We start from the raw sequence: 12,321 nt of genomic DNA on the forward strand, positions 1-12,321 counted from the left end.
CTAGACAAGGTTTGAACACAACGGTGTCATGGAGTAATAGTGTACTGGATCTGCGCAGTATACTCGACGTACATAGACTGTAGTAAACGAGTGGTTCATGGATCGTTTGGAGCTGGAACAGGGAAAGCCCGCCCAAGGTTGTTTTCGGGAACATCTCTAATAGATCTTCATCCTGTCAGACTTATTTCCAGTGTTTACGCCTATTTCTGGAGTTCCACTAGAGTTCCTTTTCGTTTCTAGCGTCAGGGCGCCCTCCGTCGGGAGTTGGCTGTGCGGCAGGAGCACGGAATCGACGCGGCAGTGTGTGCGGGTACCTGGCGCCAAAGGAACACCCACGGACTGGAGGCTGTCGAGGGATTTCGGGGGTCAGGCGTGCCAGGGTGACGAGGGACAAGGCGTATGTATTTCGGTACACCGACGTCTGCAGGCTGCGAGTGCGTGCTGGCAAAAGGAACCGCGGACGTCAGCCCTTGGTGCGGTTTTTGTTTTTTCCCATCCTGCATGTGCGTCAGCTTTCCAAAAGTCTGTTGAAGAGTGTTATTGGCCTGTTGGCTGCTGATTGTGCCTGGTACCTGACACTAGGAGACCTCTGCGCGTGGCGTACCCTGACAGGTTGGAGAGAACAAGTGGTAGAAACGCGCGATTCGAGGCAACCCGGCGCTCCAGCACACAAATTAGCGCCGCGGCTCATGATTCGTACCCGGTCAAGGCCATTTCGGCTCATAACGGGGGCTTTCCCTCGAATAGGTACATACTCGGAGCAGCCCCCTCTCCCCCCTCCCCCTTGGCCCTAAAGCTCTGGCCCCTAGTCGAGCCACGGACTGGTGAGAGGACTGGATAAAATGTGCCGGCCAGTACCGAGTGAACCCCCCTGTCATGGGACGCCGGGTTACGCAGCCGGGCGGAAGTTGGGAGGGAGTGCGCGGGAGAGCCGTGCTGGCTATGCCTTTTGGGTGAACGCCGAGACGGCAGCGCGTGGCTTGAGCTCCCGCCGCACCGGTTCATCTGTACTAGAGAGTGACAGGAACGGCCGATCAATGTGATGAAATGCAGGTGATGGACCAAGGAACCAGACGACAGCGACGACTTGAGCCAACGTTTGTAAAGATGAGATGACGGCCTCGCTGGCAACGCAGGCGTTTCCGGGGATGGGAGACCAGAGCGCTCACTGGAGCAGACAGCACAGAGGCCAAGGCTCACTCAGCAAGGAAAAAGAAAACACGACGACATCAGTCGTTGGACGACAACCATCTCGGTTGGCAATCCTTCAGACTCCTGTGACGGAGGCGATGCCACGACGCCGGAAAATGCCTCTCTGTGCCCTGGCAGACCCCATCGGCGAGGAATCGTTGCTGGCCAGAAGGGCTTGGCGAGGTACATCCGAAAGTGTCCAGGAGGGGAAGAGGGGAGAAGAAACTTCAAGGAAGAAACGGCCAGACTGGAGGCTCTGAGCTTTGTGAGCGAATCGGGGAGCAAGGTTCAGACCAAGGTTGTCGACCTGGACCACTGGTGTGAACTTGTAAAGTTGGCACCAGGAACAAGATGTCAGGGCAAAGCCGCAAGGAGGGTGTGATGGAGCGTGGCCGAAGGGGGAAGGAAAGTGGGTTGTACCTGTCGATCACAGCCCGAGTGTGTGGTGTCCCGTGCACTGTAGATGAGGCCGTACTGGGGACTGAGGGAAGGTCGTTGGAGTGATAGATGAATTACGGCAACTTCGCCTCAGTTACTAACAGTATCTCGACATGTGGGCAGTTCCCGGTACTAGGCGGAGGTCCCCGGACACTGCCCCGACGTCTACGGTCTGCCCCCTCCTCTCTCGGCGCTCCTCACCTGCCATGAACAAGTTTATTCACGCAGTGCGCGCACATGCTGTCAGTGCCTGCATATTTCGATGGCCTGAACTTTCAGGTTCAGTCAATCGGAACTTTCTGATTTTTCCAAAAGTTTCTTTCCGATAATTGGCCTCTGCCTCAGCCTGAGTCATCTGTACATAGTGCCTCAGGCCTGCAGGGCAACGCAGCTTACTGCGTAGGCTCAACGCCACCAACATGTCGCGACTTGCGACTACAGTTGACGACTCAAGTATCGCCGAGTTATCCGTTCAGCCATGGACCTTGTTGACTAATAGTACCGAGGTACACAATACAAGGAGACACACGAAGCAGAAGAAGAAGAAGAGTATGAAGAAATTGCCATTTCACAACAGCCAATATTGAATAATTGGACTGAATAATTGCCCATAAGTTACCGAGTATAAGGCTGGGGACTACAAGGTAGTGTGGCAAGGAGGTAGATTAAGGTGATATCTAAGGTGTAGGTTAAGGTGAGAGATGTACTGCAAATCTCTTTTTACCGTCAGATCGGTTGCTCGTCTGTGTTGTCTATCCACTGGAGCATCTTTCCCCGACTTGGTCTCGGGCAGTAACAGACACACGTGCTTGCTCCCGGGATACCGTGACCGAGTGGTCAGCAACGAGGAAGCAAGCTTTTGCTGCTCGGTGCCGCTGCCTATTGTTTCCATTGTCTGTCTGTAATGGTTGCATTGGCATGTCGCATATCCTTGGCGGCCCGTTGAGATGATCATTGGGACGGGGCTGTTCTCGACCGCAGCCGGTTCCACTGATCATCGCTCACTTTCCGGACAGTTCGCACCTAGGGCAGTCACTGCGGAAGGAATACTGTACAGTACGTACTTGTGATGAAGAGCCTGCAGGCTGCAGCAACGGCTCGTGAAGTCGTGGCTGCCAACAATGAAAACCGCTCCAGTCTCGACTGCCACGATTGAGTACACTAAGGTACTGTCGACCTGTGTAAGGTAATCGAGCCTTGGGCTACCTTATGCAGTTCATGGAAGCCGGAGCGCAGGCCGCATGTTTGGTAATCGGTACGTATCTCGCTGCACCAACCGTCAGATGCTGAGCCAGCCCTAAACGGAAGGCAGGTCCGTTCGAGAACGGGGCTCCGGCGGGCCCATTTTCAGCAAAGTTCTGTCCAATGCAGGAACCGTCGATGGGACGGAACTCGGTTACGCCAAAGTACCACGGCACCGAGACGGAAGTTGGAACCTTCGTCTCCGACAACAAGGTACCTCTTGCTCTAGCGCATCCCAGTTAGTTCTTCAGTCTCAAAAGACTCTTCACCTTGCTTTACCTTCCGTTTGCGCCTTGGCTTGCCAACTGATTTCTCAGCCAGTTTCTAACTGGCTTCTGGCCTTGGACATCTGATGTCGGAATTCCCTCACACCATCATCGCCAAAATCCTTCTCCACCGGATCCCCGTTGCAGTTCTGTCGGTGGAACACCGCAATCTGGATTTCTGGCCTCGGATTGTCCCAGCAGCGGCCCCCAAGCAGCATCACCATCTACCCACCCAGCCTTGGAAGCGGATTCAGTGTCGCAAGACCTTGCCGGAAAGCTCTTTATCGTCACCAAGGCGAGGCGGGGGACGAGCTGTGATCTCATTGTGCCCATCGAATCCCCCGCCCTCTGCCCTATGTTGGCTCTAAAGCTCCTCTTCCCCCGCAAGCTATTCCCACAACCAATGCCATTTTGCCATCCACGGATACCAAGAAGTGCTCGCAAACTTCACTCCAACCACACGAACTGCCGAGGAAGAAAACCTTTCACGCCAGGTCTTCTTGGTTGTGGATGCCTTGCCCACCCGTCTGTCCACCGCGCGCGTCACCGGTGTCGCAACGGCGAAGAACTTCGCGACCGAGGTCTGTCCGGTGCCACTCCGTTAAACCCGAAACTGTTCTCGACCTGCGAAGAAGAAACTTGGCGCCGACGACCGTTAGCACCATGAACCCTGTACCTTGAAGCGAGAACGTGACAGAGGCCGACTTTGACAGCAGGACTCCCCGCAAGATTGTAACTGTTTGGGTGGAGGGGCATTTCCCTGCTTCAGGTGGCCATCTCTCAACCAAATCTGCAGGAGCGTTGGCACTCTCACTATGGAACTGGCGAGAACAAGGCTCGCCTGCTGCTGCTCCGATAGCTGCCTTATCACTTGGATCTGTTGAGGCGTATCTTACGGACACCGATTCCATCCAACCTGAAGCATGAATTTACCCGGCTGTCGTTGTTAGGGCCGGGTTTTGGCTGATATTGCTGCTCGACTCTACTCATCCAGAGACCGGCGCGAGAGACTGATCGACACACAAACACCATCGTTACGCGATGTGATAATCTGCATGCCAAGTGGGTTTGCTTCTACAGCTTCAGCGGCAACGGGCGCTGCCTGAAGAGGACATGGAAGCTGTGTTGTGCTGACTCTAGCACTTGCGCATCCATCTCTCTTGCTTTTCTTATCACCATTCTCTTTTCTCTTCCTCAGCGCAGAATTGCGAAAATCTGACTGCAAGCCGGCCGTTTTGCCTAGTCTCAACAACGGCTCGTTCAGATACACCAGGATATTCGAGATATGCCTGGAGGCGTAGCTCGCACTGAGGGAGCGTCTTGAGAACTCCTCTTAGAAATCAGCTACAAGTGCTAGCAATCTGCTGCACTGCTCAGAAAACCAACTATGCAAGCGCTGGTTGTGGTCTTCTTTTTCGCGTTTTCGCCGTGTCAGTCAGCTTGTCTGTTTAGAGATTCACATACATTCCAAAGCGTCGAATACAGCACCATCTGCTGAGATGCCCTGATCTGTTCAATTGGCCTCAGTCAAATCACGAGGCGATTTATTCAAGCAGCCGAACCCGTCGGCCGAAGGTGAATATATTTTTGGCAACTTGGTGAGCAGCATAATATTTGCGGCCAGGCTACAGAGGCGAACACGAGGCAACGTTGTTCTGTAAAGACTCATATTCTGCACCTTTCTTTGATAAGATGCTTAGCTTCTGGCGTCGAATAAGTCACTCCGGAGACATTTTCCAGCCGGGTTTTCACGATGCGTATCCAAAACTAGAGGCATTTGTGGTTGATGACACGAACTGTCACCGCTAGACCCCTACCATCGCATAATCACTTGCCCAAAAAGATTTCAATAAAGTGACCGGCCCAATAGAAGGATAGGGTCGAGAACCAAACCCTCAACCCACCTCTGCTGTTCTGCCGGCCAAAGCAATGGCGCCATTCCCGACTAAGCATGACAGGGCAGGACTTTCTCGTATCTTCGCCGTCCACCTTGCCGGGACGGAGTCACATTCCTGCCTCATGGCCACATCTGGCACGGCGATGCGCGCCACCTACAAGGTGCGTACAGTCATCAGTACCAGCTGCCCATCAGAACCGAGACGCAAAGAACCGAATTCGGGGTTGGAAGGCGGGCAACGATACGCCCGACTGAGCAAGGGCGGCGATGCCCGGCAACATCGTTTTCACGGCGAGGCAAACATCCCATGCCGTGTAAGCACCGGTTCCAAAGCATTCTTCTGCACGATGAATCTATTCACGCAGAAATGACCCCGTCTCTACGATACATAAGGGGAGCGATCGCCTGGCTTGGCTGTATTATATCGTTCTGAATACCATCGTTTAGACCTCTCACATCCGCCCATCACCTTTGCTCAACTTGCAGCGTGCCTTTGGCAGAAACACCTTCGCTTGAATCAGAGACACTCGCTTCCAATCTACGATGAAATACATCCAGCTCTTGTCTGTAGCGGGGCTCGCAGCCTATGCGCAGGCTTGGGGGACTGATATCAGCACCGCTTACACGACTGTGGTGACTACAGCCTATGAGACATACTGTCCTGTAAGCTTTTTGAAAAGCGAAGACTTGATGCAAGAGACTAGAATGCGAAGCTGACATGAATCAAGTCGCCCACTACCTTTGTTCATCATAACGTGACTTACACGGCGACCACGGCAACGACACTTACCATCACGAGTAAGTCGACCAGGCTCGATCGACTTCTGCTTTGCTGCCGTACTGACATAAGAACAGACTGTCCTTGCACTATCACTACCAGACAACCCCCACCATACACCACAAGCAAGACTATTTACCCGCCGCCCGTCGTCAACACCACTTCTTGCCCGCCAGAGATCACCAGCACGACGGTCAAGACGATCAAGACCACCAAGCACACCCCGCCTCCCAAGCCGACCTACCACAACACCACCGTCATCGAGCACACGCCCAAACCTCCCAAGCCTACGGGGCACCCGACTCACTCGGAGGAGACGCCCAAGCCGCCCAAACCCACGGGCGAGCATCACCACCCCCACCCTAACAGCACCTCGACTGTCGTTGTTGTAATCACGCCGCCCGCCGAGACTATCATCGCCAGCACTACCCCCGTTACCCCCGTCACGCCCGTCACCAACCTCCCCACCAATACGCCTGTCGGGCCAACGACCACCAGGCCCGTCACGGTTCCCGCGAACGCGGCTGGTATGGTTGAAGCTGGTGCTGGTGCGGCTTTGGTTGCTGTCCTACTCGCTCTCCTGGTTTGATCCGACTGGATGGAATTGGGGAGTGAGTACATCTGACGAATTGGCTTTTAACTTTCATCACCTTCATTTACAGCCGGCAAAAGTTGGAAGAGGTGAACACACCGGATAATTATCTTTGCTTTCTATTACGATACCCTACGGCAAGTTTTGAAGTTTAAGACACAACGGCGGTTATCTATGGGGAGTATAGGGAGTGTTTTGCCATATTGGGTTACATACAGTCCTTACGAAAATAATGATAATCATAGTTCAGAGAGCAGACGTACTCAGACATGTCAGCACATCACTAGAAGCAATCCTTACAAGAAAGCATACCTCAAAGTTCGATTTTTCCCCCTCGATAGGTGATAGGTCGGTCGATAAGGGAACGACTTGATAAGAGCCGCTGCAGTGAATAACGCAACTCTTCACGTCCGCCAAGAATCAATAATTCAGAACCTCGGGCAGCTGACTGCATATACAACACACCCTCACACCACAAGCTACATAAGGCATCGAACTACGACTGTGGCCCCGACCAAAAGCAGGCTGCGGGACCACATACACCCACACCGAAAAGAAGCTTCTCCAGCAACAAAGAAACCCGCGCAGAAAGGCAGAATCTCTGCTGCGCCAGCGAGAAGCACAAAAAGACAGCGCCGATACTGTGTAGTTTGCGACGACGATGGGCGAAACGGGGGTGCTGAACAATCTAGTGGTCTTCCTGACCCCCCGCTCGTGCACGCTCTTCGTATTCCGCACCACGACCCCCGGCAAAAACGAGCCAAGCACGTGGTTCGTAGCCCGCGGGAAGAAGCTTACATCGATCGTCTAGGTACGAAAGCGGGCGTTTTTGGCGTAATCGTGATCGTGGGAGGGTAAGGGTGTAAAGACGTGTTGGGCTGGCCGGGGGGTGGGTGTTCTCGTATTCAGGCTCTTAACCCAAACCCGACCTCCCCCCCCCGCCCGCCTTCTTTCTCGACTACTACCGGTAGGTTTCGTATATCTCTTTCCCGCTCGCCTCGTTTAACGTCTAATACGGTGACGTGAGATCTTGTGCGTGGCTTTGATGAACCGTCATGGAATGCGTGGGCAGGGGGTTTTTGCGGCCTGCCCGTGAAGATATTTGGATGTTTTTGTATGGACGAGGGAAGCCAGACGCGGAGGGGAAAACGTGGAGGCGGGAACGGCGCCGCAGGCCAGTGCCGGATTTGGATCCGCGATTGCGCAAGGAAGTATAAACCTACCTGCCTCGCTTGCACTAACGCCCACGGGGGAAATCTCAGTTCATAGGTCTCCAGTGGGATTCACGACACTGGAAGAGTCACAAGGTGCTAGGTTCCCGAGGCCATGTGGTATCTCATTATTTTACGCCTGAATACTTGAACAATCATTATACGCCGAGTCCATCAGCACTCCCTTTTCTTCGCCTCATCTGTCTGTGAGGGCCCGGTAGACATGAATATGTGGTGTCAACAACCCCTCATGGCGTATTGTACGCCTGTCGTATGCGAAGGTTTCTGGGAACCAAGGCGATTCACGGTGCCGCCTTTGCTTATGCCGGACTCAGGGACTGATGCCTAATTCCGCATTCCTAATGCGTACCCGAGCCTCTCTCACCAAAGCCTTGGCCTCCTCAACTTCGAAGCCATCTTGTGTCAATTCAGTCCCCAGTCGATTGGCCGTCTTGTAGTCCGCCGTCCGCATGGCATGCTTCGCGAGCCACATTCGCGCTTTGCTCGTCGACGCCGTGACACCAGTTCCCTCGTTCCCGCCCTCCTTGCGACCATCACCGTTACCCTCGTCGTCAGATGCGCCTGGCGAGTCGTTGTGTATGGCGATCGAATCGTTCAAGACATTGTCCGCGGCTTCCCCGCCCTCTTGAGCGAGACAAAGTTCCATGTAGGCTTTTGATTCCTCCTCTTCGCCGAGCTGGTCGTACATGCTTGCAATCTGGAAGAGCAGCTCCGGGTCCAGATGACCTGTCGCGCCACGGCCGTTGAGCAAATCCCCTCCGCTTCCGAAGCTGCTTCCAACGTCGTAGTATGCGTCTGCCAGCAAAGCTCTCTTTAGCGCCTTGATACCATCCTGGTCGCGCCCCATCTTCTGCAGACACGATCCAACGGCGAGCCACATCTTTCCATCCCAGGGCCTAAGCCCGGCTGCCTTTTTGTAGTACCATAGACTGTAGGTGTGCATTTCCAACATTTCGTACGTCTGGCCAAGGCCGTACCAAGCTCGGTAGTCCCGGCGATTGACATCGACGGCGCGTCGATACGATTCTATTGCGGCGTGGGTATTCTTCAGCTCCACATACTCGTGACCCATTAGTGTCCATGCTGACAGGCATGTTCGGTCAAGAGTCAACGCTCGCCGGAAATACTGCACTGCCTTTTCGTGCATAGATAATAGTGAGTAGTAGTTGCCCACCACTACACAAGACTCTGGCCGGAACTTGTCGATGCTCGAGCAGAGGTGCGCAAGGAACGCAAGTTTTGGCCTCAGATTCATGACGTAAAGAATGTTGGAGTAGTGATCTAGTGACTCTAGTCGGTGGGGGTGGAGTGACAGCAATCGACTGAAATGTTGTTCAGCGGCAACGAGGTCTTTTGAATGATATGACAGCATGGCGTTGCATGTGAGAAGAAAGGATGAATTTGGGAAGATTCCGAGTAGTGAGTCCAACGAGTTGGCGAGCTCGGGTGTAGCCTGGTAGAGCTCGAGCGAGGTGTAGAGGTGCCAGATGAAGGACAATATGTTTTGCGGGAGGTGCTCGGCAATCCGACTCAACTGTGCACTTGTCAGCTTGATCTGGCGACTAGGGCGTATCGACAGAACCAAAAACTTACATCGTCTATCCGGGAGATGAGTTGGGTCATTTCCAGCCAGCAGCCCCAGTTCATAGGGTACAGGTGGACGCTTCGCACAAAGTAATCCATCGCCTTGTCCTCGTTCTTCTCCTTTGCGAGAACCATGCCATATCTTACCCACGGTAAGCAGATGTACGTGAGGAGATGAGAGAAGAGTAAAATTTGCCGCCTACTCACAGGTATTCCAGCCAACCCTGGCTGCCGAGGATATCCCCGTCATCCGTCGTCCGCTCGTCGAACCAGTTGCTGAGGAACCGGCTGACAGCATTCAACTGCTTATTGACGATGTTGCCTAGGTCCTGGGGTCCCATGACCATCTCCGAATCCTCGTCTTTGCGCTTCTCCCCGGACATGAACTTTGCGTACAAGGCAAGGAACAAGCTCTTCTGACTGAGCCGGGGCACCTCAGTGCTGCTGCCGCCGGCTTTTCTCGTCGTCTCGGCGTCCCCTCTCGTCTTTGACTTTGACTTCCCCTTGGACGCCCCCGGCGGCCCATCTGCATTGGAGCTCAGAACACCGGATAGTATAGAATCGGGTAGGAAGACGGCGGCGCAGCGGTCAAACTCCCTTGAGTCGAAGAGGGTCTTGGCCAGCAGGTATTTGTTGATCTCTTTGGCCTCGAGGAGGGCTTCCTCGGGGTCAGCGTTCACGGTGAAGACCGTCGGGATGTACTGGGTATCAGTAACGGCAGGGTCGGCGTCGTTCGAAGGCTCGGGTATGGCGTTGAGAAGCTCTGCGGCCCTGGGATCGAGGTCAGCCGTGGAGTCTCTTTCGCAATGGGTCCTCGAGAAACTTGCCATTTCGCAGAGGAGTACAGGCACCGCTCGGAGCACTTGACGACAGCATCCTGCAGAGACTCGCGGAGCTGCGACAGCTCATTCTCGTTCAGTGACATCTCTGCGCATCCCCGGCCAGAGGGGCAAGAGCTGGGTCGTCTTGTCGTCGCACAGGTTCCGATTCGTAGGGTAGTGAATCGAAGCAACGTCCAATTGAGCGCCTTTAGCTAACGTACGGACCAGTCGCTTCTAGAGTTTACTGTCTACAGCTTCAAGGCGCAAAGTGAGGGCTGAGAGACGAGATACAGAGATGCAGGGTTGCTGGAATTGGCGATGCGAGTGTTGTATTTCCTTGTCCTGACGTAGTAAAGCTTAACGGCAGAAAAGGAAGCGGTCCACCCAAGGATTCCCACCACGCGACGGGGGCGACGACGCTAAAGTGACCTACGGTGTACCTGACCGCCACGGTGAGCAACGCAGCGTGCGTAGCGGCCAATCCAGCAAAGTTTGGTGAGCTTAGGTAATGGGGACCCCGCCATGGTGCTTGAGGCGGAAGTCAATTGGATGTCGTGGGTCGCCTGTCATCCCGAAACCCCACTTATCCCGGCAACATCAGGGACCGTCTGGGAAATCGCCCCCCCACCGCCTGCCAAAATAGCAACTGAAGATCGGATGAGGGGTACACTTTCTTTCTCATCTTGTACGAGTTGGCTCTAATTTGACGCGGGCGCATTAATTTCGGATTGCTATCGCAAACTTGCCTAGTAAGTAAATTTCCCAACCAACCTCTCTCTGTCTCCCTCTTCCTGCCACTCGCGCTGCCATTGTTCGTCCACCTTTGTCTCCTTGCTTCTCCCTTTCCCCCTCTCTCCCCTCTTCCCCACGATACCTCCACTCCGTTTTCGCTCTCGTCGCTAACCTCGAACGCCTCCAAAAGACCGTTGCAACCCCTGATCCAATCCAGCCACCCCGCCGAGCCGGCCTCAGACCACACCGCAAAATCAGAACAAGATGGCCAAGAAGACTACCCTCACCGAGTTCGAGTCGGTCTTCCCCAAGCTCGAGGAGGTTCTCCTCGAGCATGCGGAAAAGTACAAGCTTCCCAAGGAGGAGCTGGCGTGGTATAAGAAGGCAAGCATTTAGCCACACCGACCCCTGGACACTACTCTACTGTCTAAATGGTTTGGTATGAGGCTATGTGCGTAAGCGCATGTGTGCCGCGTCCTCCTCAATGGCAATAGAAAAAGGGAGAAACTGTCAGAGAAGAAGAACACCAAAAGATTAACAGCTTTCCTGTGCGCCAGAGTCTTGAAATCAACACCCTCGGCGGAAAATGCAACCGCGGCATGTCGGTCCCCGACTCCGTCTCCCTCCTACTCGACAAGCCTCTCTCCGAGGAAGAGTACTTCCAAGCCGCCACCCTCGGCTGGTTGACGGAGCTCCTCCAGGCCTTCTTCCTCGTCTCGGACGACATCATGGACAGCTCCATCACCCGCCGCGGCAAGCCCTGCTGGTACCGCCACGAGGGCGTCGGCATGGTCGCCATCAACGACGCCTTCATGCTCGAGGCCGCCATCTACACCCTCCTCAAGAAGTTCTTCCGCGAGCACGCCTCCTACGTCGACCTCCTTGAGCTCTTCCACGAGGTCACCTTCCAGACCGAGCTCGGCCAGCTCTGCGACCTCCTCACCGCCCCCGAGGAAAAGGTCAACCTCGACAACTTCTCCATGGAAAAGTACCGCTTCATCGTCGTCTACAAGACGGCCTACTACTCCTTCTACCTCCCCGTCGCCCTCGCCCTCCACTGCCTCAACATCGCCACCCCCAAGAACCTCAAGCAGGCAGAGGATATCCTCATCCCCCTCGGCGAGTACTTCCAGATCCAGGACGACTACCTCGACAACTTTGGCCTGCCCGAGCACATTGGTAAGATCGGCACTGACATCATGGACAACAAGTGCAGCTGGCTCGTCAACCAGGCCCTCGCCATCGCCACCCCCGAGCAGCGCAAGATCCTCGAGGACAACTACGGCCAAAAGGACAAGGCCAAGGAGGCCGTCATCAAGAAGCTCTTTGACGACATGGAGCTCAAGCGCCGCTTCGAGGAGTTCGAGGAGAAGCGCGCCGGCGAGATCAAGGACATGATTAACAACATTGACGAGAGCGAGGGCCTCAAGAAGGGCATCTTTGAAATCTTCTTGGCCAAGATCTACAAGCGCTCCAAATAAACTACTTCCAAACCACAAAGTATAGGTACTAATGCAGATGGCGCGCGTGTTTCTGTTTGGCGGGCAT

The 12,321-nt window shown here is 54.5% G+C and overlaps 4 protein-coding genes across 4 annotated transcripts; 3 read left to right on the top strand and 1 right to left on the bottom strand.

Moving 5' to 3' along the window:
* Nucleotides 1-2,994: 2,994 nt before the first annotated feature.
* On the top strand, nt 2,995-3,742 carry CCOS01_00977 (uncharacterized protein; the record flags this gene model as incomplete). Its single annotated transcript, XM_060449173.1, has 3 exons — nt 2,995-3,109; nt 3,285-3,423; nt 3,526-3,742. 3 exons carry the CDS (start codon nt 2,995-2,997, stop codon nt 3,740-3,742), a joined length of 471 nt encoding a protein of 156 aa, XP_060320611.1.
* A 1,835-nt stretch (nt 3,743-5,577) lies between these two features.
* CCOS01_00978 (uncharacterized protein) lies at nt 5,578-6,401 on the top strand (the record flags this gene model as incomplete). The annotated part of the gene is made up of 3 exons (XM_060449174.1): nt 5,578-5,697; nt 5,763-5,832; nt 5,890-6,401. 3 exons carry the CDS (start codon nt 5,578-5,580, stop codon nt 6,399-6,401), a joined length of 702 nt encoding a protein of 233 aa, XP_060320612.1.
* A 1,545-nt stretch (nt 6,402-7,946) lies between these two features.
* On the bottom strand, nt 7,947-10,145 carry CCOS01_00979 (tetratricopeptide; the record flags this gene model as incomplete). The annotated part of the gene is made up of 4 exons (XM_060449175.1): nt 7,947-9,170; nt 9,230-9,362; nt 9,428-9,991; nt 10,066-10,145. The coding sequence occupies 4 exons, from the start codon at nt 10,143-10,145 to the stop codon at nt 7,947-7,949; spliced, it is 2,001 nt and encodes a 666-aa protein (XP_060320613.1).
* An 892-nt stretch (nt 10,146-11,037) lies between these two features.
* On the top strand, nt 11,038-12,254 carry CCOS01_00980 (farnesyl pyrophosphate synthase; the record flags this gene model as incomplete). Its single annotated transcript, XM_060449176.1, has 2 exons — nt 11,038-11,147; nt 11,315-12,254. The coding sequence occupies 2 exons, from the start codon at nt 11,038-11,040 to the stop codon at nt 12,252-12,254; spliced, it is 1,050 nt and encodes a 349-aa protein (XP_060320614.1).
* Between the last annotated feature and the right edge of the window lie 67 nt (nt 12,255-12,321).

Source organism: Colletotrichum costaricense (assembly GCF_030867565.1).
Source record: "Colletotrichum costaricense strain IMI 309622 chromosome Unknown Scaffold_1.1, whole genome shotgun sequence".
NCBI classification, from domain to species: domain Eukaryota; kingdom Fungi; phylum Ascomycota; class Sordariomycetes; order Glomerellales; family Glomerellaceae; genus Colletotrichum; species Colletotrichum costaricense.